The sequence below is a fragment of the Rhamphochromis sp. 'chilingali' genome (genome assembly GCF_963969265.1).
Source record: "Rhamphochromis sp. 'chilingali' genome assembly, chromosome: 15".
Classification (NCBI taxonomy): Eukaryota; Metazoa; Chordata; class Actinopteri; order Cichliformes; family Cichlidae; genus Rhamphochromis; species Rhamphochromis sp. 'chilingali'.
The window spans coordinates 8,106,799-8,134,493 of NC_137942.1; the positions used below are offsets into that span (position 1 = coordinate 8,106,799).

Sequence of the window (27,695 nt, forward strand, 5' to 3'; positions counted from 1 at the left end):
TGCATTGATACATTTTAATGATTACATTTTAATGTACTTAATTATACCGTTATCAACATACAACAAATCAGTACACAGGAACACTTAGCTCACACTCAAAGATAAAAAACATAAAACATGAAGACACTGAAAACACGTTTCTGGTTTCTCACAGATTTGATACACTTTTTAACCACAACTGCATAATGGATAACACTGGCGATGCCTGCCACATATAGATACCCTTTTGGACCTTGTTTTTTTTTTTTCTAAAGAAGTTCAGTCATTCTGAAAAGATTTTCACACCAGGCATGAAACAACCTTCAAAACTGCACTCAGAAGAATTAAAAATCAGAATGAATAAAAACCATACCTCATTAATTATACAAAAATAATACATTTTATTTAACCCCAATTGTGCTGGCTCAAAGATATTTTTATTAATAATTTAGCTTTTTGTTACTAACTGTGTCTCATTTATCATATGCAATGGCAGCCTCTTAAGGTAAGAGGAAAAACAAAAAAAAACAAAAATAACCCCCCACTAATTACATATTTGTTGTTCTTATGACTAATAACATTATCTGACCATTTTAATGCTTTCAAAAAATACTCCCTCATATTGTACCAGCTGGGAGAGAACATTTCCTGCACACTGCAAATGGCAGTACCTGCTAGGTATGACTCATAAAAATGGTCCCATCACCCACAGTAAGCAGACTACAAGCATCACTCATTACTACTGTGTCAAAGGCAATACAGAAAATGCAAATTATAACATTCTTGTACCATTTGGTTAGTTAAGTATTAATTCATATGTACACAAATACAGATCTGATGTACAGTATGTTCTGATATTATATAGGAATTATTGCACTACATGTTCACTTCTTGTAGTAAATGGCACAGTGAAGAGAGCAGCACAGAAACATGAAACACTGTCGCACAGACACACATGCTACTTTAATATATTGATGTATTATTTGGGGGTAAACAACAGTACTTCTCTAGTCATCAGTAACTTTCTGTTTACTTCCTCCACTGTATACCTCATCCGATTGCTCTCCAAAACAAATTTTAAGATGGAAGGTTCACAGTTTAGCAGGTTATATATTAATCATGTGAGCAGCGCTGACAGGTTTCCAGAACTAAATTCTTTCCACCACTTGGCATTTACAGCTATATTAATCGTAACATCTTCCCTATGTTATGGCACTGATTTGAGATGATGTCACAGTATGTGCAGGGGTACTAATGGCAGGGTGAGGGACCAAACAGCTGCTGCTGCTATATGGTTTAGTCCCTCTGATTACATAGACATGTGCTCTGGGAGTACATAGGAGATGTCATCCCAAGGGTGGCGATACAGACCCTGTTTCAGCCTCTTCTGATCCAGGTAGTGTCCTTAAGGAGATATATAAAAGAAAGACTGGTTATCATACAAAGTAGAAGTGTTTGCTGTCTTGCAGACATTGCCATGCACGCAGATAACTCACCAATGAATCCCATACTGCGACCCAAGACAAAGATGCCATTCAGAGCACCAATTTCCACAAACTCATCTGCTTCATCCCTGTGAATGTGTGGTAGACAGGGAAAGGGGCTTTTTAATAATATAGACATGCTTCTGTCACATAATCCCAACAAGTTTCAGCACATCTTCCTAAGTAATCATTTTTATTAAAAAGCCTGGAAGAAAAACTATGCTATCCCTTAATTCTAGTTAAAGTGCCATTCTTAAGAGAAACCTGGTTTAAACTTTAAAGAGAAACTGGCTCACCGTGTAAATCCACCACAAGTCCTGAGCAAATCCACAAAAGCCACACCAATGAAGCCATCCACATTCAGGATCAAGTTGGGTTTCTTGGTAACACAAGTACAGCATAAAATCATTACAAGTGGACTTTTCATACCCTTCATTAATTTCCCTCTCTCCCTCTATATATAGACATTATTACAATAAGAAATACTCATATTAAACATGATAAGAGTTTCAAATAATGACGTTAGAATATAATCTGTGTTAGCCAAACGCTTAGACGGCTCTAAACATTCAGCTTCAGTTTTTTCTGCTCTTTGCTGGATACAGATGTGAAAAACAGGTGATATCCCAAATTTCATTGATTATGGAGGCAGCCAATGAGACGAAGCTCCGCTTAAAGTGATTGTGACGTTAAAAGTGAAGAGAAGCTAAAATCACTTGTTTCAGACAGACGATGAACTGGCAGCACCAAGGCCCTGGATGATAAAGATTATTTTGAACTGAATTATGCAAAGCTACTTTGGTAGAGTCCAACAATTTGGAGCTGGAAATAATTAGAATAAGTCCCCTATAATGTAAGAAATTAGTTTTTTCCAAAAGCTATTCCAAGCTTACCTTAGAGGTGGTGATTTTCTCTACTTCCAGAGCATAGTCCAGCAGCTGTGTGGAAGGAAAGTGCTGCTTCACAAAGTCCTTTAAGATCTGGACTCTCATGTCTGGATTGTTAATCTGAAAAGCACAGACAATTCAATTTCAACATCTCTTCTCCCCAGTCAAAATTGCTGTCTTCCTCTATCAGTATTAGCTCATGATCTAAGAATTATTAGATATGGTGCACATCTATATTTCTTGTATTTTTAAATACTTAGTTTAGCCAGAATAACACGATGCTGTATCAGATGCTCACACGCTAAGTAGCCATGGTACTCACCGACTTGACTCTGTGTCCAATGCCCATGATCAGCTTGCCATCCTTCTTCATCTTGTTCACAAATTCCATGGGCAGCATGCCGCTATCAAATGCTTTGCTGAACTGCTTTGCTGCAGCATCCAAAGCGCCTCCAAAACGGTCACCCTAAAAAAAATTAAAAAAAAACATTACAGGAAGAAAGACATAGATTACATTTAGGTGGTTGAGTTTTATAGCTATATAAATCAAGTAAATAGATCAAAGACAGGTGTGGGTGTCTTACAATGGTGAGAAGGCCTGAGGTGAGGCTGGAGATGAGGTCTTTGCCAGCTCGGGCACATACAATAGTGTTATGTGCACCAGAAACAGCAGGGCCGTGATCCGCAGTCACCATTAGACACATTTCGATGAACTGGCAGGCATACCTGGGCAACCTGCATACAAAGATGATGAAATATCATAAAAAGGTTGCATAGTTCAAAGATTTTTCCGGAGCTATTTATGGCTGAGTTACAAGCCTGACCTCCTCTGGAACCAAAGCAGCCCCAGAGTGCCTCCGAGACCTATTTCTGACTTGAAGACCTCAGTGATGGGCATGCCAGCATAAATGAGCTCCTGACCTCTCTCGTCACAGATACTGGTCATGAAAGAAGCTGGCTTACGGATCAGACCGAGCTCCTGAAAGGCAAAAACAATGAGAAAAATGAAAAACAACTGCCATCACACCCTTTAAAAGCTCTGCTCTTAAAAAGTTATTCTTTCTGGCATACTCACTCTTGCCCACGAGTAATCCATTGGTACAGTGGGAGGAGGCAACTCTTCAGCTGGCTGAATAACTCCCTTCGCAACAAGGTCATCATATACAGAGCTGCAAAATTAAAAATAACACAAAAATTAATTACATTTAGATCAAGAATCGCTGCATAAGAATATTAACCCTCCCCCTCATGAACATGCACTGACTTGATGATATCCCCAAGCTCATCAAAGCTTTTAGGGACAAATGCACCAGCTTCCTTCAGAGCTTTGTTCTTAGCTACTGCTGTCTCAGAGGCCTGGTTGGCACAAGCTCCTGCGTGGCCAAACTGAACCTGAACACATTGTGTAACACATTGAAGAACACAATTAAAGCGACAATTAATTTCTGGAATGTCTCATTACTCATCTGTTTAATATGCATCAAACACTAAATCTGCCCTCTTACCTCTGAGGAGAACATAGTGGCACAGGTGCCAATACACCAGCACACAACTGGCTTTGTGATTCTGCCCTGTTTGATAGCTTGGCAGATCTTGTATTCTTCTGTGCCACCAATCTGTTACAAGGGCACAGACAGTCAAAAATTAGCAGCCAACAACAGTTTAAAGCTCCGAGCACCAGTGTGTGATCATTTACTCCTCACCTCTCCCAGTACGACAATCATCTTTACTCCAGGAGTGTCTTGGTAGCGCAGCACATGGTCCGTAAACACAGAGGCTGGGTATCTGAAGAAGAATTATGAATTATGTCCCAGCTCACACCACATTTAAATCCAGAGCCAAAAAGCACATACGTACCTATCCCCACCGATGGCCACACCTTCAAATACACCATCAGTGGTGCGGGAGATTATATTGTTAAGTTCATTGGACATGCCGCCTGATCGGGACACATAGGCCACGCTTCCTGGGCGATACAGCTTGGAGGCGAGGATGTTATCCAGCATGCCTCCCGTGTTCCCGATCTTGAAACAGCCTGGCTTGATTCCTCCAACCTAGACAAAACAAAACAAAAGGTGGTTTCCTTAAATTAAACAACAACAAAACAGAAAGATCTGGTAAATTCTCATTAGAGGTGAAGAAAAACTAACAGTTGCTGGTCCAATGATTGTGACACCCTTCTCATCTGCTGTCTTGATAAGCTTCCTAGTGTGGGCTTCAGGGATTCCCTCAGCAATGATGGCAATGGTGCGAATCTGAAGACAAACAAAGAGAAATGCTTAACTGTGAAGCCCTTATTAAAGTTTTTATAGGCCACAGATGCTGCAGCTGGGTACCTGTGGGTACTGCATGGTCTCTATGGTGCTATCAAAGGCTGAGCGCAAAGAGGCAAAGTTGATGAGCACATCTACATCTGGATGCTTCTTCATGGCATCGCTCATGTTCTTATACACAGGGAGGAGGATCTCTTTATGTCCCCAGTAGAACTTCTGTTTGTGGTCTCCACTGGAAGGCAGCCAACAAGAAACGCATATAAGAAACAGTAAAAACAGTACAGTACTCTCAGAGGTTCTTACAGTTATATTACAGCAAACGGGCATTACACTGAGAGCAGACACAAGCTAAAGAGGACAGGCGCAGCATACATACGTGAATGGGTAGACCATAGCTGTGACAGATGGCTCAGCTCTGGAGCAGATATAGTCAAAGTCCAGCATGCCCTGTACTGCACGAGTCTGCATGCCCCACACTATCGACTTTGTGTGTTTAGTGAAGAGGGTAGTTGCCTTTCCTACAGAGAAAGGAAAACTCTTAGATACTGGTGGCACTGTTAGCAGTGTTTAAATAAAATTGGACATAAAAAAAAAAGAAAATCGATATGTGAGTCCTTGTATTAAAACACTGTAACCTCCATTTTCTCCCAGAGTTTGGAAAATATGAAAATGAAATTTGAAAGTGGAAGCATGGAAATAGTTTTTGCAGAAACCTATTGCTGACCACAGAGGGCGCTATAATACCTATAGTGAACTGTGCAGACATACAACGCCTCTACCTACTATCCAGTGATGGATGCAAGCAGGGCTGGACTGGGACAAAAAATCGGCCCGGGCATTTTGACTAGAGACCGGCCCACCAAAAATGTGACGTCATTCAGGGGTAAAACCGCAAAGGATTCTGGGAACTTGTGGCAAGAGGTACTAGCGCATGCAGGCTTTCAATTGAGCTCAGTTACACAGCGATAAAAAGAAACACAAAAAATGGCAAGAAGCTGTTGTATTATTAACTGCAATAGCCGGTGTTGTGCCAAAAAGTGATTGTCTGCCAAAAACTGATTGCTGGTATTTAAATTGCTATGAGTAACTTGTTGGGCTATAACATGTGAAACATATGTCAAATGCATCCCTCATGGATGACATGAAGTCATCTCTCCATCTCTCTCTGCTGCTCTTCTGTCTCCTCTGTCACAGACTTCTCCACTTTAGATGATAAATCAGCCTGGTGCAACATGTAAGGATTGGCACAATTTGTTAAGATTTTGAGGAGTTTGAGAAACTAACCTGAAGCATAAAATAAAATTTACTATCAGTAACTTCATAGCACCCGCCCAGCAGTATATAAACTCCATCATGCTAGCTAGTACGCAGTACCAGTTATTCTAAGCGCCTGTAAAAAGTCAGCACAACAAAAACAAACTACAACTAAACTTGGTTTATATCTGACACAGACAGCAGGTCATAACTTCTTGCCTGAAGTTCAGTTCCTCTGCCACTATGACCGGCGGCCGCCTCGGTCTCTCCTCCTCTTGCCTCCCCTTTCCCTTATCCACCTGCTGGCCTCCACCACTTGCTGATGTTGCTAAATCTGTGGAAGCTATGCCATAGCTACCGCCAAACAATTCAGTTATTTTTACACATTTGGCAGCGTCTGCCTGAAGGGCTCGTTTCTTTTTGGCCCTAATTTTTTCTGCACCTTCTTTCCTTTTTTTGTTCTCCATTTTCTTTAGTTCGTCTATAAGATTGCTAAACAAGGGGGAGGGTGCATCCGACCTCCTCGGCTGTAATTGGTCCAGCCCAGAGTCGATCATGACCAACTGGCCAATCCAACACCTTTCATTATTTATACCCTTCCAAAAAAAAAAAAAAAAAAATCGATCGGCCCATAAAAACAAAAAATCGCCAGCGGCCCACCGGGCAAATGCCCGGTATGCCCGATGGCCAGTCCAGCTATGGATGCAAGTATGACAAACAGAAAGGTTTTGGCATTTATTGTGTAGTCTCATGGTCGGGGTGTTTCTCACCAACGGGGGCTCCAGTTTTAGGCTTCTTTGCTGGTGAACTCTCAACTTTGCCTTTGTTTTCAGAGAAGGAAGCAGTCCTGCTGGACGCTGGCGTCTAGAAAGTATTAAAAAAAGAAGAAGAAAAAAGTAACTTTTTTTCCCCTCGCATATCTAAAAAAAAAAAACCGTTTCTCAGTAAGGACAGCCTAGTTGGGACAGCTTTAGCTGTGATAGCTGTGATAAATGGTAGAGCCGCTGGATAAGTTGAGATCACGTGCACTTGATGTGCATGTGTCCTGGAAATCTATTAAAAATAGTTTTTGTTGATGACCCCAGTTTCCTAGTACTCCACATTTATTCACACCAATTCCCAGTAGGACAATTCATATTTCATTTCACTTTGTTCTTCTGTTGTAGCGCACATCTGAAGCAAAGACAAACAGGCATGCACACACACGCACTTCCTTTGCTGAAATCTTGCACTGCACATTTTTAATGGATGCCTCGAGCGGCGCGCTACAACCTTGCACTTCCAACTGCAGACTCACGACTAAAGCAGCCCACAGATCCCTGCAATGCTCTTTATATAAGAGCATTGCAGGGAACTGTGTAATCTGGTTCACTATGAGGACAAGATAATAGTGACTGAAACAGAGGCTGTGGCATGCAACCTACATTTGAGGGAACTGACTGATGTAAATACACTTCACAGTGAATTGCAAGAATATCTCGATGGTTTATCAGGCCAGTGCGCGTCATACCGATGTGCTGCTGTTGGAGTTGAGGAGGAAGTTGGCAGTGTGGGCAGCAATAGGAGGCAAGTTGGCAATTGGCCTGTGGCCCAGGGCCATGCCAACAATGGCAGTCATGTGGGTTTCTGTGCCAAAGACATGAATTGGGATGCCAGTGGTCTTTCCTGTGGAGAAAGGTCCAGAGTCGAATTAACTGTGGTGTGTAACAGCTGGCAGGTGCTTAGTCTCAAGACTACATTGATAGATTACAATATGAAGCCTAAATTTATAACATATCAGGAAAAACATACCAACTTCTCCCATCACTCTTAGACCTTCCTGGTAGTTGGGGCCTCCACGCCGCACAAAAATAGTGACCTCATGCTCCTTCAGTGGCTCCTGATAATCTCTGATAGCCCGAACAATTCCCTTTGTCCAAAATGACAGAGATGCTCAATTAACACATGACATTAAATAAGAAATATTGATATATTAACACCATGCAAACAAAATGCACACTGTACCTTAAATGTTGCTGCAACATTTGTGAAGTTTGCAATGCTTCCTCCGATGATCAAAACCTTCCCTGGAACACATTAATATGGAAATAATTTCATATAGAAATAATATTGTTAATAATAAAAAAGAAAGAAAGTAAGTAAGAAAGTTTACACAATTCCCACCATCAGAGTGCTTTTCTCTCGTCATCAAAGATAGGATGGTCTTGGCATAATCATAGGTCTGCTGTTCACTCGGTGCTCCAGAATACTCTCCATAATTGGCCAGCTCGTTAACCCCACCAAGATCACAGATTGTGTCACTGAGGGTGTTTCATATTAGTAAAGAGATAGAATAGAGAGAAGAAACAGATCAACAAAAGCAACCACAGCTCTGTTTTTCTTATATGGGGCATTTTCAGCTGCAACAATAAACACAACTTCAGGAAAAACAGACCTCCAGAACACATCCCCTTTATTCATTTAATACTGCACTGTAAACAGATACAACTTAACAGTGCACAGGGGAAATAATTAGTCACGCCTGATGGGTCTGCAAGTCCCACTCTACACCCCCGACAGACGGCAGAGCAAGTGAGGCACCGCTCTTTCTTCCAGACTCTCAGTAAAACTGCAACATCTAGGAATCCAATTTAGCTGGCAGCTGAATGGGCAGAGTCTAAACTGCTGCACTATCAGTATCCCTACTGCATCTCTGGCATTCTCCCCTAATACTAAACCCAATTATGCACAGAGGAATGAATTTAATGGTGATCAATACTAGAGATTGTTTAGTCTTGAGAGCCATGGATTCTAGTGTGTATGTTAGCACTATGACTGAGTACCTGTACACCACTGAGGCACCGCCGCCTGCCACCATGGTCCAGATTCTGCCTCGAGGATTAAGGAGAGTGAGTTTGAGGCTGGCTCCACTCTTAGCATCAAGGTCTGCAATATAGGCCTCCTACAAAAGGAAAAGGAAGAAAAGAAGTACGGGCACTGTTAAATATTGCCTTAATCAGAGACGGACCTTTTACAAGCATCTCACTACATAGTTGTAATTTGTCCTTTGCCTGCCCTGTAACATTAAAGGGGCCATTAATTAGAAATACTGTATAGATATTGACAGCGACAGAGGATGTGATGCACATCAGTGGTTGTTTGTGACAGTCAGGTCCACAGCTGGTGGCTGAGAGTAAAAAAAGCTCCCAATCAAAGGCACCTGCTGTCCCTCATCTCCACTTCGACTCGCAGCAGCCCAATTAGACCGGGCCGTCTGCTACACAGACAGACAGTCTGTCTCAAACCAGCTCCCACATGTTTCACCCAAAAACAGACAAAAAAACAACCATCCTGTAAACAAATGAAAAAGAAAAAACCCAGCCCTTTTCCATTTACAAGCTTACGAGTTAATATTTAACTACATTAAATATTAAGTTCTGTCAGTGTCATTCAAAAGTACAATAATCAGTCTTATTCATCTTCTAATTATTGAAACAATCTTTCATGTTATAGGTCTTTCATTTATTATAAATATAGCTCCCACAACAAATAAAGCAGAACATTTCATGCATCTATGGGGTAAATTTATTTATTTTCTCCAAATCGTTATGCACATGTTGCAGCCCAGGCAATCTTTTCTGGAGACACGTTTCCTCTCCAAAGTGAGACCTACAGTATTTTTACGTGTGAATATGTTTGACGATACCACTGTTTCTAAATAATTATACAGGAGCTAACCTGTTTAAACCCATTAAAAAAAAAATACAATTTATTCTTCAGGTTAAAAACAGGTTTACAGGATCCATCGCAGTTAACACTATCCCCTTCTTCTTACCTTTAAAGTACTGAGGAAGGCCATCACAAGAGGTCTAGGACATTTTAATTAACTGAAACAGTGCCATTATTTTAGTTTGGGAAGGCACAATTTATGAAATGATGAAGGTGATGGATGTTCTACTGTACCTCTGATAAAAAGCTAATGAGCAATAATAAGAAACAGTCTCAAGAGGTCACAATTATAAGTCTGATGCATCTCTACCTCTGTCCCTCTAGACCTCCCCTCACCTCGGGATAAGCCTCCCTGCCGAACGGTGGAGGAAACTCCACATCTCCCCACTTGGCCTTGCAGATGTAATCAGCTGTTGCGTCGATCTTAGCGGCCATGTCCAGCACATAAACTCCATCTTTTGTGACCACTAAAAGGGGAGATGTCAAGATGTAATGTTAAAACGTATACTCCAGCATGCTAGTATAAACTAGAAATAATCTTGTAATTAAACACACACCACAATCATATAAATCAGATACAGATTTAAGTTCTTACATTCCCACATTATTGTGACATGCAGTCATTGAAGCTGTATAGCAAATGATTAGTTTGATTTAATTAAGTATGATTAATGTGCTTTAATACACATTAAGACACTACACTGTATTCTAAATGATGGCACCCACATTTGGTTTATATTGTTTTGTCATTGATTTATATAAGATACATTAATTATTTATTTCCTCGGTTTTCTTGTGTTACTTGTCTGTTGATGCACTCCGCCTTATTTTGAACAAAGGAGGAGGCTAAGGGTGAAGGTGTTTTAAATGCCAACCAATTGAACATAACCATCTGCTGAGACCGCATTAAGGGAATGTGGTTTCTTTACATTAAATTTACTTTTTAGTCCCTGTGGTTTCCACTGCTAGTCATGGTGGATAGTTCCCCCTCCCTGAGCTTGGTTCTGTCTTTTAAAAGGGGTTTTTTTCCTTCCCACTGTTGCCAAGTGTTTGCTCATAGGGGGTATCTGATTGTTGGGGTTTTCCCTGCATTATTGTAGGGTCTTTACCTTACCATGTAAAGTGCCATAAGACGCTGTTGTTGTGATTTGGGGTTACTTAAATAAAACTGAGTTGAACTGAATTTGGTTAGGTCTGTTTGATTAAGGTCTTCTTTCGTTAAGTATTATTTTCAAGATTTGTTCATCTGACATCTTTTGTGGGCTCACCTATGTCTAAAAATAGCCTGTTTTCATGATAGAGCATTTTTCCATATAATTTGTCTTTTCTGGATATAATAAAACCCACATTTAAAAAAAACAGTGATTATACATCCTTTAACTTACACCACATCAACAGGAAAAACTACCAGAGGGCATGTACTGGTTACTAATTACATCTTTGCAAACACATGCTGCCTTCATCAAACAGAAAGTGCATGTATTATTTAATGTTTTTCCCCCCTCTGTGTCAAAAATGTGTGTTTCATGATGATTTTTTTGTGATGCTTTCCTCTCTAATTTCCTTTTGATGTCCCCTTTCCAATTTTACAACCTGATAACATATTAATAAGCTGGTGCAAGAATAAAGTGTAGATGCTATAACAGTAGCCTGTTCAGATATAGTTTGAGATGTTATTGTGGACTTGAGAAAATCAAAGAAAAAAAAAAACCCTACCCAGAGGGTTGATCTCCAGATATGTGAAGAACAGGTCTTCATACAGGTTGAAAAGTCCAACAATGAAACTGGCCAAGATGCTGCAGAAAAAGAGAGAGAGAGAAACAATAAGTTCAGTGTATAAAAGCCTGATTTTTGGATTGGTTGCAGCAGTGCCTGAATTAAATGGAGATGTCTGGATGCCGTGATGCATAATACAAGACAATCACATTAGAAATAGGGGGGGGAAATTAAATACATGAAAAATCCACTGATATAAAACAAATTGCTGGCTACAAATCTTGGGCTAGCTCAAGCTCTTAGTCACTTACTTGAGTGTAATAGCTTGAAAGACTAGCTTTGAAGAAAAAAAGTTGCCAACTAAATACACTACAGCCAATTTATTATGAAGAAAAATTCCCTAGAGTTGTCACTGACGCCTTGTTTCCCCCAGTATAATAAGGTTTTATTATTATTATTATATTAGTGGTGACTCATGTCTTATAAATCTATTCTATGAAGCATGACTGATACAAGCCACAGAATGTTTAGATAAGGAAGGACTACAAAGTATAAATATGAGTGCATGACTTTACCCTTTACCACAGACAGTATAATTAAATGACAGACACAGGCTGCCAGGTGTAAAATCTGAAACAAATGGGGAAGTGCTCGAAACCTCATTTAATCTAATCTGCAAGATGTTCATCTTGTAAATCATAGTCCTACTTATAATAAACGAGACAGTCAAGCAGGATAGAGAAAAAGAGGGCAATTAATTATTAGCGATTCAAAAAGAGAGGAGAAAACACTGCACTGCCCTTCCCATGGACTTTGTATTGCATGAAGGTGCAGTGTGGTGGAAGTCACAACCAACAGAAGTAAGCTGAGGAAGCAAACAGCTGTGCTTTTTGCAAAATCACAAACAGGATAAAACAGAAAAGGAAAACTCCTTTATACTGACATTAATTATACTTAGTTTTTACACATTGCATTTTAAAGGTATAGAATTTGCATCATGGATGACTGTATGATCTATTTATGTGGTGATTTTATTATGTTTAAAAAAATTCTTAACTAATTAGATCATCTTGATAGCAAAATATAATTAGGAATAGGGTGCTAAAATTATCCTTTGATAGTGAAATTTATTTGTGGTCACAAGCTTGTGAATCAATAGTGAAACAGAGTTCTAGAGCTGGGTTGCATATTGTGAAGCCAGCTGTTTTTCCCTCCTGTGCTCTGTCTCCATGCTTGTGATACAGATGCATGGGTCATTCATGTTATTTCAGTCAGATCCACCTGTGGCAAATCATAAAAGATGGCAGATGTGAGGGAGAAAATGAGACTGGGCCCATCTGTTATACACAGTACAGTCTATGATCTTTGCCTAGGTAGACTCTGATTCCCATGAGTCCCTTTAGTATGCTTATGACACACAGCAATGAAAACTTTGCAAAAGGACTCATCTTTGTGAATCCATCTCTTTTTGAATATCAAAATCTCCATGACAAAAAAATGTAAAAATTGCAAAACATTCACATGCAAAGCACAGTTTCTATGGTCTGTATTCAATTTCTTGAATTGAATCTAACTATTTTTATCTTTAATCTGCAAAACAAATTATCCTCTGCATATTAACAATAATGCTATAAATATACACAACAGGAGCTGCATGCAAACAATCTAATTTGCCTTCTCCATCACATGTCAAAACAGAGAAGTGAGAGGTTGCTGTAGGGGAGGCAGTGCTTTGCTCTCCTCTCCTGTCTGTCAGTTCTGCAGGCAGCTCTGAGCCTCTGTACCCGTATCAGCCTTTTGTCAGGTCGTCGAGTGGCCCGTGGGGGGAAAAGAATGACCGAAACCCCAAGTGACTCAGCTTCTCATGTCTGCTAGCTAAATGCAGGTTTTGTTTTGAGTCCAGAGTGTGAGGAAAAAAAGTGTTTGTGGGGGTGAGGAGGTGAGCTGGGGCTGGCAGAGTGATTTCTGGGATGGCTTCTTCAATGTCAGCCAAGACAGTGAGACGGCCAGAATCTGCCATCACAAGAGCAATGCTGAAGAGATGGATAAGAGGGTTTGGCGGAGGGTCAGCCACTGTATCCTTCCCATCAAAATAAGTGGACGTGTTCTGAATGTGGCTGTAGCGTTTAAAAAAAGAAAAAAAAAAGGCTGGGAGGTGGAGGCTGATCGAAGAAAGGCAAAGCCAAGGAGGGAGTTTGTCATTTGTCTAATGGGCAAATGGAAAACCTCTGCCCGTGTACTGCTCCCCCCACATTTACTGCCAATATTAAAGTGCTCTCTCCAGCTTAATTTATTTGCTGCTCCTCCCTGTTGGTCAGTAGTTCCTTCTATTTTTAGCAGTTTAGTGATGAATACATCAATGTTTGGGTGACAGGGTGTATTAATGAACATAAAATTGTTAATAAAATATTATTTTGCAATGTTTTTATTCAGTAATGTTGTCTTTTTTAATATGAGAAGGTCTATAAATGTTTAATTGTTCTCTTGTTTAAGTGCACATACTGTTTTGTGGGGACTTACTACGAAATAAGGTAAAGGCTTCCTGTAAAAAACAATTTAATCATGTAAAAGGTGTATTAGTTTTTAAACAGGTTTCACAAAGATGCTGCTTATTCTGTGAGGATGAGACTGTGTAAAGGCAATATACAATATTACTCCTGCAAGAGAACATATTTAGTCTTCCTTAAAGGCTAAATATGCAGAAACTGACAGAGTACACAATAACAGAAACCCCAGTCTAGTCTGTAATATGCAAAAAAAAATGCAAATTCTAACTAATGCTGAGTTTCATGCTCATTTTCATAAACTGTACATACTGTGTCCACTCCCAGTCTTTGTCTACCCTGCACACATCAAGATTCTGCACATGCACTCCCTTTACCATTTCTATCCCACTTACACTTTCTTGTCATTGGGGACATGAGTCAGCAGGTCTTTCTTCACCAGGTCTTCACTGATCTTTTCATCCACCTTAATTAGTAGCTTCTGTGCCTTGGCGTCGACGTCTCCTACATCCACCCCGCCCTCGTGGTGAAACAGCACATAGTCCCCTTCTCGAGTGGCGTATATGCACACATAGAATTCTTCCTCCTGACCAATGGATAAAGTTTACAAATCTGTCCATTATATTTCTTGAATACTTTAAATATTTGATTTAGCATCTGTAGTAATACGATATGAATAGGCTAAGATATAAAGAAGGTAGGAATTTATTTTACCTGCTTATGTGGGACAAATGGCTCAATGAGGAAGTTTTTGAGAACACCCTTGGCTTTTCCCACCTGCAAGTCATTAACACAATAATAATCTTCTTAGGGAGCACCAATTAAAAAAATAAATAAATAAAAAATAATTATATATCTATACAGTGGGGCAAAAAAGTATTTAGTCAGCCACCGATTGTGCAAGTTCCCCCACTTAAAATGATGACAGAGGTCAGTAATTTGCACCAGAGGTACACTTCAACTGTGAGAGACAGAATGTGAAAAAAAAATCCATGAATACACATGGTAGGATTTGTAAAGAATTTATTCGTAAATTAGGGTGGAAAATAAGTATTTGGTCACCTCAAACAAGGAAAGTCTCTGGCTCTCACAGACCTGTAACGTCTTCTGTAAGAAGCGTTTCTGTCCCCCACTCGTTACCTGTATGAATGGCACCTGTTTGAACTCATCATCTGTATAAAATACACCCGTCCACAGCCTCAAACAGTCAGACTCCAAACTCCGCCATGGCCAAGACCAAAGAGCTTTCGAAGGACACCAGGAAAAGTATTGTAGACCTGCACCAGACTGGGAAGAGTGAATCTACAATAGGCAAGCAGCTTGGTGTGAAAAAATCAACTGTGGGAGCAATCATCAGAAAATGGAAGACATACAAGACCACTGATAATCTCCCTCGATCTGGGGCTCCACGCAAGATCTCATCCCGTGGGGTCAAAATGATCATGAGAACGGTGAGCAAAGATCCCAGAACCACACGGGGGGACCTGGTGAATGACCTGCAGAGAGCTGGGACCAAAGTAACAAAGGTCACCATCAGTAACACACCACAACGGCAGGGAATCAAATCCCGCAGTGCCAGACGTGTTCCGCTGCTGAAGCCAGTGCATGTCCAGGCCCGTCTGAAGTTTGCCAGAGAGCACATGGATGATACAGCAGAGGATTGGGAGAATGTCATGTGGTCAGATGAAACCAAAGTAGAACTTTTTGGTATAAACTCAACTCGTCGTGTTTGGAGGAAGAAGAATACTGAGTTGTATCCCAAGAACACCATACCTACTGTGAAGCATGGAGGTGGAAACATCATGCTATGGGGCTGTTTTTCTGCCAAGGGGACAGGACGACTGATCCGTGTTAAGGACAGAATGAATGGGGCCATGTATCGTGAGATTTTGAGCCAAAACCTCCTTCCATCAGTGAGAACTTTGAAGATGAAACGAGGCTGGGTCTTCCAACATGACAATGATCCAAAACACACCGCCCGGGCAACAAAGGAGTGGCTCCGTAAGAAGCATTTGAAAGTCCTGGAGTGGCCTAGCCAGTCTCCAGACCTCAACCCCATAGAAAATCTGTGGCGGGAGTTGAAAGTCCGTGTTGCTCGGCGACAGCCCCAAAACATCACTGCTCTCGAGAAGATCTGCATGGAGGAATGGGCCAAAATACCAGCTACTGTGTGTGCAAACCTGGTAAAGACCTATAGTAAACGTTTGACCTCTGTTATTGCCAACAAAGGTTATGTTACAAAGTATTGAGTTGTATTTTTGTTATTGACCAAATACTTATTTTCCACCCTGATTTATGAATAAATTCTTTACAAATCCTACCATGTGGATTCATGGATTTTTTTTTCACATTCTGTCTCTCACAGTTGAAGTGTACCTCTGGTGCAAATTACTGACCTCTGTCATCATTTTAAGTGGGGGAACTTGCACAATCGGTGGCTGACTAAATACTTTTTTGCCCCACTGTATGTATGTATGTATGTATGTATGTATATATATATATATACATCTTCCGGCGCCCCCCGTGTGCGGCAGCCTGTTACAGCAGCTCTGCTCAATCTGAGTTTCTTTCTTTCTTATCTTTTCTTCTCGTAATTTTTTATAACTATCGTATCAGTAATTAGACTCTGCAACCATGTTCTACCGTTTTGTGCTAGTTCTGGTCGTTTTTCTTAGTTTATTTCTACTTTTTTCACGCGTGTCTGGGGACCCAGAGCAGGGATCCTTTGTTTACAGTAAGGATCAGCTGTTAGCGCTGCGTCCCGCAGCGGTACTGCCGGCGGACAGACCCGACATTCCCAGCGAGCTGAGGAGGAAAAGACGGGGGTGTCGTGCTGGGAAGGAGCGCCGTCGCCCGAGAAGGAGACGTTATCGACCATCTCTTCCTTCTGTAATCATTGGAAACGTAAGATCTTTGCCCAATAAGATGGATGAGCTCACGTCGCTAACCTGGTCACAGAGGGAGTACCGGCAATGTAGCATCATGATGCTAACGGAGTCGTGGCTAACACCGCTAACTCCGGACACAAGCGTGACACTACCGGGATTTCAGATGCTGCGAGCGGACAGGACGAGAGAGAGCGGTAAGAGGAAAGGAGGGGGACTGGCAGTTTTTGTGAACGACAGATGGTGTAACCCTGGGCACATCACTGTGAAAGAACAACTCTGCAGCAGAGACATTGAGCTGTTAGCCGTTAGCATGCGTCCGTACTATCTGCCCCGGGAATTCTCGCATGTTATCGCAATAACAGCGTATGTCCCCCCCTCGGCCAACGCGGATGCAGCCTGTGACACTCTCCACTCAGTGGTCAGCAGACTGCAAACACAATCTCCGAGAGCCCTTCTCATAATATCAGGGGACTTCAATCATGCCTCTTTGGACTCCACACTGCCCACCTTCACCCAGTATGTGACCTGCTCAACCAGAGACAATAAAACACTGGACTTACTGTATGCCAATGCTGAAGAGGCATACAGTTCATCACCTCTCCCTCCACTGGGCAAATCTGACCACAACCTGGTGCACCTTGTCCCTGTGTATGAGCCCTTAGTGCGCAGGGTGCCACCAGCCACCCGCACAGTGCAGAGATGGTCAGAGGAGAGCGAGGAGGCTCTTAAGGACTGTTTTGAGTCGACTGTGTGGGAGGTGATCTGTGACGACCATGGAGAGGACATCGACAGCCTTACTACATGCATTACTGACTATATTAATTTCTGTGTGAATAACACCGTACCTACCAGGACTGTACGGTGTTTCTCCAACAACAAACCTTGGATTACCCCAGAAATTAAAGCTGTCCTCAAGCAGAAGAGGAGGGCCTTCAAATCCAAAGACAAAGAGGAGTTGAAAAGGGTGCAGAGAGAGTTGAGGGGACTGATAAGGAATGGGAAGGACAGCTACAGGCAGAAGATGGAGAACCAGCTTCAGCAAAACAACGTTGGTGAAGTCTGGAGAGGCCTCAGAACCATCTCAGGCCACAAACAGCAGAACTCTCTGCCTGGGAGGGATGTGAGATGGGCAAATGAACTGAATCATTTCTTCAACAGATTTGATTCAACCATGAGACAGTCTACAACATCGGCTGCAGACTCACCCACCCCCACTGCTGCTGTTCCACCTCAGACACTTCACACCTCCTCTATTCACCCTGCTCACTCCCCCCCACCCCCAACAACAGCATCCAATACACACTCAACACAAGGCTCCAGCCTGTCTCTCTCAACCACCCAGGTTAGGAGGGAACTGAGGAGGATTAATGGCAAGAAGGCAGCGGGCCCAGATGGCATCAGCTCGAGGGTCGTCAGGTCCTGCGCGGACCAACTGTGTGGGGTGATGGAGCACCTCTTCAACCTGAGCCTGAGGTTGGGAAGAGTCCCACAGCTCTGGAAAACCTCCTGTGTTGTACCAGTGCCAAAGACTTCACGCCCCAAGGACCTCAACAGCTACAGGCCGGTGGCTCTGACATCCCACCTGATGAAGACCCTGGAGCGGTTGGTCCTGGCTCAGCTTCGGCGCCTAACAAGCTCATCACTGGACCCACTTCAGTTTGCCTACCAGCCTGGCATTGGCCCGGATGATGCCGTCATTCACCTCCTACATCGTTCCCTCGCTCACCTGGAGACCGCTGGAAGCACTGTGAGAATCATGTTCTTTGATTTCTCCAGTGCCTTCAACACTATTCTTCCCTCGGTTCTGAAGGACAAGCTGGAGAACTCTGGAGTGGACCATCACCTCACTACCTGGATTTTGGACTACCTCACCGACCGACCACAGTATGTGAGGACTCAGGGCTGTGTGTCGGACAGGGTCGTCTGCAGTACGGGGGCCCCACAGGGAACGGTTCTGGCTCCGTTCCTCTTCACCATCTACACTGCAGACTTCTCCCACAATTCCACCCAGTGCTTCCTGCAGAAGTTCTCTGATGACTCTGCAATAGTCGGCCTCATCACTGATGGGGACGACAAGGAGTACAGAGGACTGACTCAAGACTTTGTGGACTGGTGCCAGCTGAACTACCTCCAGATCAACGCCAGTAAAACCAAGGAGCTGGTGGTAGACTTCCGCAGGCACAAGCATTCTCCACTGCAACCACTGAACATCCAGGGTATGGACATTGAGGCTGTGGACAGCTACAGGTACCTTGGTGTTCATCTGAACAACAGACTGGACTGGACTCATAACTCAGACACCCTCTACAGGAAAGGGCAGAGCAGGCTGTACCTGCTGCGGAGACTCAGGTCGTTTGGGGTGGAGGGCCCACTCCTGAAGACCTTCTATGACTCTGTGGTGGCTTCTGCTATCTTTTATGGTGTGGTCTGCTGGGGTGGCAGCATCTCTGCTGGGGACAGGAAGAGACTGAACAGGGTGATCCGAAGGGCCAGCTCTGTTCTAGGATGCCCTCTGGACCCAGTGGAGGTGGTGAGTGACAGGAGAACGGCGGCTAAGCTGTCATCCCTGTTGGACAACGTCTCCCAGCCCATGCAGCAGACTGTGACAGCACTGAGCAGCTCCTTCAGTGGGAGACTGCGGCACCCACGGTGTGGGACGGAGAGATTTCGCAGGTCTTTCCTCCCCACTGCTGTCAGACTCCACAACAAAGACTTTAACTGAACAAACACACACATCCACACATGTGCAATAACACTAAGTGCAATAATCTTTTCTGGCATCGTTGTATTTTTACTCAGTTGTATATAGCATTCGTATTCTATTTTTATCTTATTGTATATTTTTATTCTATTTTATTCTACTGTATATAGTATATTATTTTATTCTATTCTGTACAGCTGTGTACTGTATTTATTCTTATTGTATTCTAATTTTTGCGTCATAACTTTTGCACTGTCCACTTCCTGCTGTGACAAAACAAATTTCCCACGTGTGGGACTAATAAAGGTTATCTTATCTTATCTTTTATATTTATATATATATATATATATAAATATATATATATATATATATAAATATATATAAATATATATATATATATATATATATATATATATATATATATATATATATATATATATATATATATAATTATTGTGTGGGAGCAGCTCACATGGGTTAAAACACATTATAGCATGGTCTATATCTATCTATTATGGAAAACAACAGATGTTTCATTACTGCCTAATTCCAATTTAAAGATAAATTTACTGTGGGAGAAGCAGACATATATGTACATGAAATTAAAAATGATAAAGTGCAGAAATAGCACTGTGAATGAAGGAACTGACATTTTAAATGACAAAAAAGGAAATGCTCTCATGTAGAACTGCAGGCATAGAGTGCTAACACAGCCACAGCTCATTCAGTAAAAGCTGTCACTGTTCTTCTGTTAAAGGCCAACAGGCGCAACGCAACCAGGGACCGGCTGAGAGCAACCAGCCGTGGAGGAAAGAAAAAAAAATACATATAATAAGGGTGAAAGCTGCCATTTTCAAGGGGAGAAATAAAAAGAAAAGATTGATGACAGTAGTGAAAATGATTGAAAAACTCACAGTAGCTTATACTCAGATAAATAAAGTGGCAAATATGAAACAGGCTGATAAAGAAAAATAGAAAGCAATGCCTTTATAGAATGTCATATTGTACCTGAATTTTTCAACCTAACCACTTATGTCACTATTACCCCACAAAACATTAAATACTAACTGAAAAAACTGAAGACGTGTGGGCAAGCAAAGTGTGAGCATCATAAAGGAAGTGACAGGATATATTTATTTAGAAGTGATGTTGAGGAAGTTAATCTAGTATGGGTGTTGTTCCTGTAAACAGCACCACTTACTTTTTCATTGAAATAGAGTCAGAGAGGAAGACAAGCATCAGAAAATATGAGATCAGAAGAGTTAATGTTAAAATGTCCGCGGGAGGGCGGACAGCGTAGATGTCTAAGTCTGTGGATGTGATAACAAACAACGAAATGACATGGGAGCTTCAAATTGATACCATAGATTTATCCACTAAAAATCTCAGACAAGTTGGAATCTAAGTGACCTTGAACTAAAGAGCAGAGGTCAAAGGTCAGGTTTGCTAAAACGTTGTGAATGCGTTAATGTAATAACAAGGAGACGTAGGATTCTGAAATCGATGCTATAGCTGTTTCTACAGTAGGATGCTGAGGGGTAGCACTGGTCAGTGCCAGTATTTTAATAATATGCATTCACTGTGTGCATTTTGAGGGCAAAAGAAGTAAATGACATATGAATAAAATATACATGTTTGTACTAGTGAAGGTAATTTATCTGCAAAATTACTTCATCCAGTTAAAATGATTACTCTACTGAATTACACTTCTCCTCGGGAGAGGACAATAAAGATGACATGGCCCAGCAAACTGAAACACTGCACAGACCATCAACAGAGCAGCAGTGGCTGCAAGTAGTAATATATAGTAATTCTACCTCTCGGCTGATTCCAAACAAACGATGTTTTCTACATAGCCAAATTGTGTGCTAACTACCTCACACCGCTGTGTCTGGGGTCCGAAAGAAAAAAATTAAAATGATATACCTTGCGGCAGTTGTGAAGTGCTGAGGAAAATACCATGTGTCTGATGGGGTGATTTTATATAGGTGGATTTGGTTTCAGTTGACCTCTGACATGCAGAGATAAAGAGCAGGTTGTAAAGAAAAAGGTGGAAACTATAGAGGTACAGTTAGGGGTGTGCGCCTTTCTATGTGAACGTTAGGGTGCGTGTCCTCGGATGCTCTTGTTAAGGAAACAACCTTTATTGTTGGGGGGGCTGGCAAAAAACCAGTGCAGGTATATTACTACTGCTACATTTATTCGTATTTACAGCCAGTAGCACTGCTGACACTGTCACCTAATTTGCAAGAAGATATGCAGTTTCAGTGCTACACACACTCTTCTTCAGTGCTTTATGAACCAACCCAGTCTCTCCGTAACTCACTTCTGGGTTTATGAGGCAAAGCGGCGTCTCAGTGCTATGTTGATGGAGTGAGTGTTTCTTCAGTGGCAGCACTTGCCTCAGCTGACTGGATTGATTTAATACCAGCAGGCTAGCAATGAAGTCAATAACAAACTGGGCAGCTGTTTAGGCAAACGTGCATCAGGGGAGGAATAAACATAAACCAGGCACATGCAAGGAAAACTGGGAAGGAGGGTAAGAGAAAGGGGAAAGAAGAAGGGAAAAAAAGGGGAAAAGAAAAACACTGGGATAATATTGACTGGAGGACGGTTCAGCAAAATGCACGCTCTCAAGCAGAAGGGTGGGTGGAGGGAGTTGCCTGAGAGACAGCAGAGAGGCAGAGGGTGGATGACGTACTGTGGTTTCTTTCATAAGGCGGGGTTTGAGCCACTCTTTGACGCCATTTAGGTCCAGGTTGACGCCAACCAGACCCAGCTTGCCTCGTCTCTTGATGAGCTGGTCCGGCTTCACCACCAGTCTCTGAAGGAGGAAGGGAAAAAATATTATCAGCAAACTTTGAATGAATTCATCAAATTGACCTTTTCAGTTTGAAAAGCTAAGTCTAAAGTAAATGTTCTAATTTAATCTGTAGTCATTCTGCTTTTACACTAGTATGTAAATATTACTTTAAAGGAGCAAATTTAAAATATTAAAGCTGGAGAGGTTTCTAGAGGTAACACTTAATGCATTTTAACAGCATAAATATGAGATTTGACACCAGTGCAATGGTAAAAATGACCCCAAAAAAAACAACCAAAATCTGATTCTTAATCATCCATCCATCGTCATCCGCTTTGTCCGGGGTCGGGTCGCGGGGGCACCTTGAATCGCCACCTTATCGTGGTGGAGGGGTTTGTGTGTCCCAGGGATCCCAGGGGCTATGTTGTCTGGGGGCTTTTGCCCCCTGGTAGGGTCTCCCATGGCAAATTGGCCCTGGGTGAGGGACCAGACAAAGAGCGATTCATAAGACCCTTATGAAAAGGACACCGAGGGAACAGTTTACCCTGCCCGGGATAGGGTCACCGGGGCCCCGCCCTGGAGCCAGGCCCGGGGAGGGTGCCCGAGGGCGAGCGTCTGGTGGCCGGGCCTTAGTCCATGGGGCCTGGCCGGGCACAGCCCGAAGAGGAGACATGGGCCCATCCTCCCGCAGGCCCACCACCCGCAGGAGGCGCCATAGGGGTCGGGTGCATTGTGTGTGTGTGTGATTCTTAATCAATCCTTTTGAAATTTCCAGCTTCAGTGCAACTATTTCATTATAAAGTATATAGTAAAAGTACTGAGCCACATACCCATTACCTACGGGAGCTGCTCAACACCCATGCCACAAACCTGCCGGCGCAGGTTTTGTGTTGATTTTAATAACAGGAGGTTTGGAAGTCTGCACTTATCGAGCTAAGCACCTTGTGTGGTGGCAGGTGTGCAAAAACAGGATGGAGTCTGATGTCTGAATCTGACTGAGTCTGATGTCGCCTATCTTTATGCCATCTCAAGTTTATTCAGTGCAATTTTAACTTTTATCAATCTTCCAAAAAAAAAAGAAAAAGAAAAAAAGAAAAAGAAAAAGAAAGATGTAATCTTTGCCTTCTGGGAATTATAATTTATGAATCATGAATTTTATGATGCTTTCTACATCTATTAAACAGTAGAATGCATAATCACTGCATTAATTGGCAGAGTAATGGTCAAATCTGGGGCTGTTATTTGCAGTCCTGAATGAATTCTGCTTTCAGTGTAAGCCAAATGTTTCAAAGTGAATTAATGAATGGAAAAGGCATGGATAGGGGCCGACATATTCATGTTGCAGTGATAAAACACACACTGTTTTCCTCAGTTCATTTTATTTCAGACCACAAGACTGCAGGTATGTTTTTTATAGGATTGCTAAACAATTCCTTACTGCTCTGGAAATCCCAAGTATTTAGTACCTGAACGATGAGGTGCCATGTATTTGAGAAATTATCTCTCATCTACCAACCATCCCATACGATGCAATTGAAAAATTACATACAACCCCTACTGGCATCACCCAGTTCCTCTTACTTCAGATGAAAAGAATGACTTATGACAATGGAGCCATTACTATCTGGGTGCTTGCCAGTGAGCAAATGAGGAGAGGGCTGAGGGTGAACGTTAATTCAATTTCTGAATCAATTCTGCAGCAGGACACATCACTGTGGATCTGCCCTAAGCATCCTCCTAATACCTTCCAGATAAAATCCATCAGCAGAGAGGGAGGCAAACAGAGAATGACATTTCATCGAGCAAGATGAGCAACAGAGTAATTAAATCAACTGATATGATAGCTGTCTATGTACGTAACAGAAGAGCAAACTGGAAGCCTGGAGAACCTGTGCAAAAATGCAAAACCCAGCTCAACATTTGGCTTCTGGTGGTGCAAATATGAATTTTTTCTACGTCTTCTTTTTTTCTTGTGCTTTTACTTTGCCCAATTTCCACCAAGTATGGAACAGAACTGATGGTTTCCTCCTCTGTCTGTGATTTCAGCTAACAAGCACCAAGAGAGCGCTCAGCTGCCAGCCTAAGTAATCGTGCCTATAAAGAGGATATCCTTTTCCACAAGCAAAAGAGACTGTGCTTTGGAGATCAATGGTCTATAAATTAGAGACATAACAAGATGACTGTTCAGTCAGCTAAATAAAATATTACTTCACCATCCACATATATTACCGCCCTAAATGTTTCTCCTGCCTCACCTCTGTGAGCAGCCATGGGTGCTCCTGAGCCAGTCGGTCAAAGTTGGTCTCAGGTGTCACGTTTGCATAGCGGAACCTGTTCTGGATGGCCGCTGATGTGCAGATGTACTTGTAGAGGAACTCCTTTCCCGTCTGCTCAGAGATGGCTTTGGCTGACATGACTGCTCGGGTGAGACAAACAGAGAGAGATGTATGAGGAGATATGCAGATGAGAAGTAAGGGTTGATACAGAAAAGCAAACATGTGGTGGATAGAAACAAAACTAAGCACAAGATGTTACATTGAAGCATGCTTTTTTTTTGGGGGGGGGGGGGGGGGGGGGGGGGGTGTTTTGTTTTTTTAAACTAATTATGCAAGAGTTCCCTAATGCACTGCTGTGCTCCCAGAACTGGCAAGAAATGGTCTGCTAACATGATGACTGAAAGACAGCTCAGCGGTTTATATTCAGTGTGAGTAATAACAGACATACTTAACGGTAAAGCAATAAGAAACATGGTTAGAGGCACTATCAGGCCTTCTATCCTTCTGGACAATCACATATGAGGTTTGTTTCAACCTGACAGGACACGAACAGTAAAGCCAACCCTAATGTGATTAGTATGGGTTTGTTTCATCTGCACACTAATGAAGTCATGAGCAGTTAGTTATTTGCTCAACAACCGGATCCACACAAAAGCTCCAGCAGAGCAGGAGGAGAAATGACTAAATAAACTCACCTCACAAATTTACAGTTGCAAGATGAATTATATGATGATTATAAACAATAAATATGCAGCACAGATAAGAAATAATCTTTGGATGCAGGACCTGCTTTCCTTTACTGACAAAATGTGACGGAAGTAAAGTAAGAAATTCAGGCATCTGTAATAACATCTGTAAAATTTTACTGCTAAAGGGTGGGGCGTGAACTTTACACTTTTGCCGCATGTTTCACTCAGTGAGGTCATCTCCACTGGAGTCAACAGAGGTCAAAACAGGACATCAGTGTTTGAGTTTTATAAGCAGCCTATTATGCACAGACACATCTGATTTCATAATACCAAGACCACAGCAAAGTAAATATGCTGATATGAACAGTCATGAACAGCTTCAGGACTTAAAAATGAGAGAAATAATGTAGAAGCAGCAAAAATATAAGGAAACTAGTACTTCTGCAGCATCACCGAACCCATCTCCGATGACAGCTGTTCATTTTTAAACAGGAGAAAATCTCACACTGAAGACTTGCATTTTTCTTTGCATACTGTGCAGAACATCTTGCAGAAGCACGGCATTAGATCTTAGCTTTTTTTTCTTTTTAGGTTCAACTTCAACTTACTGAAATTCTGACCATTTCCATTTCGAACTTGTTAGACATTTCAGTTTTACTGAGAAAATCTACGTATGTGCCTTCTTACCATCATTTCTTGGTGTCCATTAGATCTGATCTGTTTTAAGATCATTGAAGTTTTTAGTTTTTTAAATTTAATTTTTTATTTAAGCATTGTTATTTTAACTGCATGCCTTCACTTGTGTTTATGTCATACACTTCTGATACACTGACTGATGTAGTTGACCCTCCAACAGTGTGTTGGTAAACTGATGACGCTCTGGATTCTCCATGTAACCTTTCAGGGATGGAGTACCTGCTCAGTCTGTTGCTATAAGAGATTTAATAAGCTGAAAGCTCTGACGTCTGCTCGCAGTTCTCTGCGTGCTACACTGCGGACCTGGCAGCTATTTCTTTAACGGATTAATGGGACTGTCATGGAGCTTTCTCATTATTGATCACTGCTGTCTCTGAGTCACAACAGCACCGAGTCCAGACCAGCAAATGTGGTTCAAGCAAAGCTCATCGGGGGTCACATACATCATCTCATTTCTCTGTTGCACCTGACCTGTCAAAGGTGTTAAATATCACTGATCCACAGAAACACTGGTTCAGATTACACACTATAACCTAAATTAATAACAAAGGGTGATGGATGCCTGGGAAAGGGAGAACTGAAGCAAAATAAAAAGCCGTTTTAAAAGAATGCAATCCAATATCAAAATTGGAGGTCATTGTATAATTTTTAGCTTTCATTATAACCCCACTAACTATTACAACAAAATCTTCCTGACACAGTTAAAGGACCGAGTTACTGATTGAGTCACACATCCCTCAGTGGAAGGATTTGGTCAGTCTGGTTCATTCATTTACAAACCGGTCAGACAGCCTCGCAGTTATCTGGCAAACATCCACATCACTACTCACTAAAGTCTTACTCAAACTTACTAAAAACCAGGATGTAGGAAAAGTACAAGTTAAACGTGGTTTACGGACTGACTAGTTTAACTTCTCTTATCAGACAGAGAGAGAAAACAATAGACAAATAGTTAAAGGAAGTTAGAAAGAAAAACCACAGACGCGTTTTTAAGTAACAAAGTGGCGTATTTTACCTTGTTTTTTGTTTTTATGTCGTCAGCAGCTGTATAAGTTTGTTATGGTCTGATGGGTGAATTTCCTCGGCAGTGTTGCTCCACTCTTGCCGCCTGCGGTGACCACTGGTGCGGGAGAACGAGGTTCCCAGTCAGTTTTGTCTCCATCGCCTATCTGCTGACAGGCTTAGCTGATGTTTCCTGGGCTCTGATTGGCTCTTTCCATAACGTACACTTTTGCTGCCTTCATGAACAGTAAGAAATATTACAACTAAGTTACGGAAGACACACTCGAGGCAAATAAACTGGTAACACTGTATATATGTAATTTAATTTTAATACATAATTTTTAATGCTTATCTTTTTGCTTCTGTAGCTATAGCTTTGATATTAAACGTTTTTAGCCCACGTGCGCATCTTTCCTACATTATTGTCTTTATTGATGGATGTGTGAGTGGGCAGTTTTATTCATACTGCGCTTGAAGATAATCAGACAATTAAATAATACATTTATAATAACATTTTAAAATATGAAGCATCGACAGAGATTAACCTTACACAGGAAAAGCAGGCATACTAGAAACAATAAGAGGAAAGATTTCTGGGAGCACTTGAAGCTATCAATGGTTTTCTCACAAACCTGGCAGAGAACGAAAACAGTGCGATTGTGCACCCCTGACGTTGATTGGTTGTCATTGTTCTTTATCTACCCTGAGCCAATGAGGAAATCACTTGATCCAACACACAACCAGCACATCCAGTCTTGCACAGAAAATGAACTAAGAGGTCAACTTTATGACATATAGAGCACCGGGTTATGGCCGAGTTTACCCATCCATGGTC

The 27,695-nt window shown here is 41.8% G+C and overlaps 1 protein-coding gene across 1 annotated transcript; it reads right to left on the minus strand.

Annotated features, from left to right (window-relative positions):
- aclya (ATP citrate lyase a) lies at window positions 1-27,032 on the minus strand. Its single transcript, XM_080904643.1, has 28 exons — window positions 26,874-27,032; window positions 24,453-24,613; window positions 22,096-22,218; window positions 14,520-14,582; window positions 14,201-14,391; window positions 11,302-11,381; window positions 9,922-10,052; window positions 8,700-8,818; window positions 8,041-8,177; window positions 7,882-7,943; window positions 7,669-7,786; window positions 7,388-7,542; window positions 6,648-6,741; window positions 5,000-5,141; window positions 4,687-4,855; window positions 4,501-4,605; window positions 4,208-4,404; window positions 4,054-4,135; window positions 3,856-3,966; window positions 3,615-3,742; window positions 3,426-3,519; window positions 3,175-3,329; window positions 2,935-3,085; window positions 2,673-2,816; window positions 2,357-2,470; window positions 1,760-1,842; window positions 1,476-1,552; window positions 1-1,383 (listed from the first exon to the last, which is right to left on the minus strand). The coding sequence occupies exons 2-28, from the start codon at window positions 24,609-24,611 to the stop codon at window positions 1,289-1,291; spliced, it is 3,279 nt and encodes a 1,092-aa protein (XP_080760769.1). The 5' UTR covers window positions 24,612-24,613; window positions 26,874-27,032; the 3' UTR covers window positions 1-1,288.
- Window positions 27,033-27,695: the final 663 nt, after the last annotated feature.

Excerpts from the sequence above, each read along its gene's own strand:
- aclya (XM_080904643.1), bottom strand. The coding sequence starts at position 24,611 with ATGTCAGCCAAAGCCATCTCTGAGCAGACGGGAAAGGAGTTCCTCTAC. Across the intron at positions 4,606-4,686 it reads AGACCATGCAGTACCCACAG|ATTCGCACCATTGCCATCAT; the intron begins GTACCCAGCTGC and ends GTTTGTCTTCAG. Across the intron at positions 1,843-2,356 it reads AGAAAATCACCACCTCTAAG|AAACCCAACTTGATCCTGAA; the intron begins GTAAGCTTGGAA and ends TGTGTTACCAAG.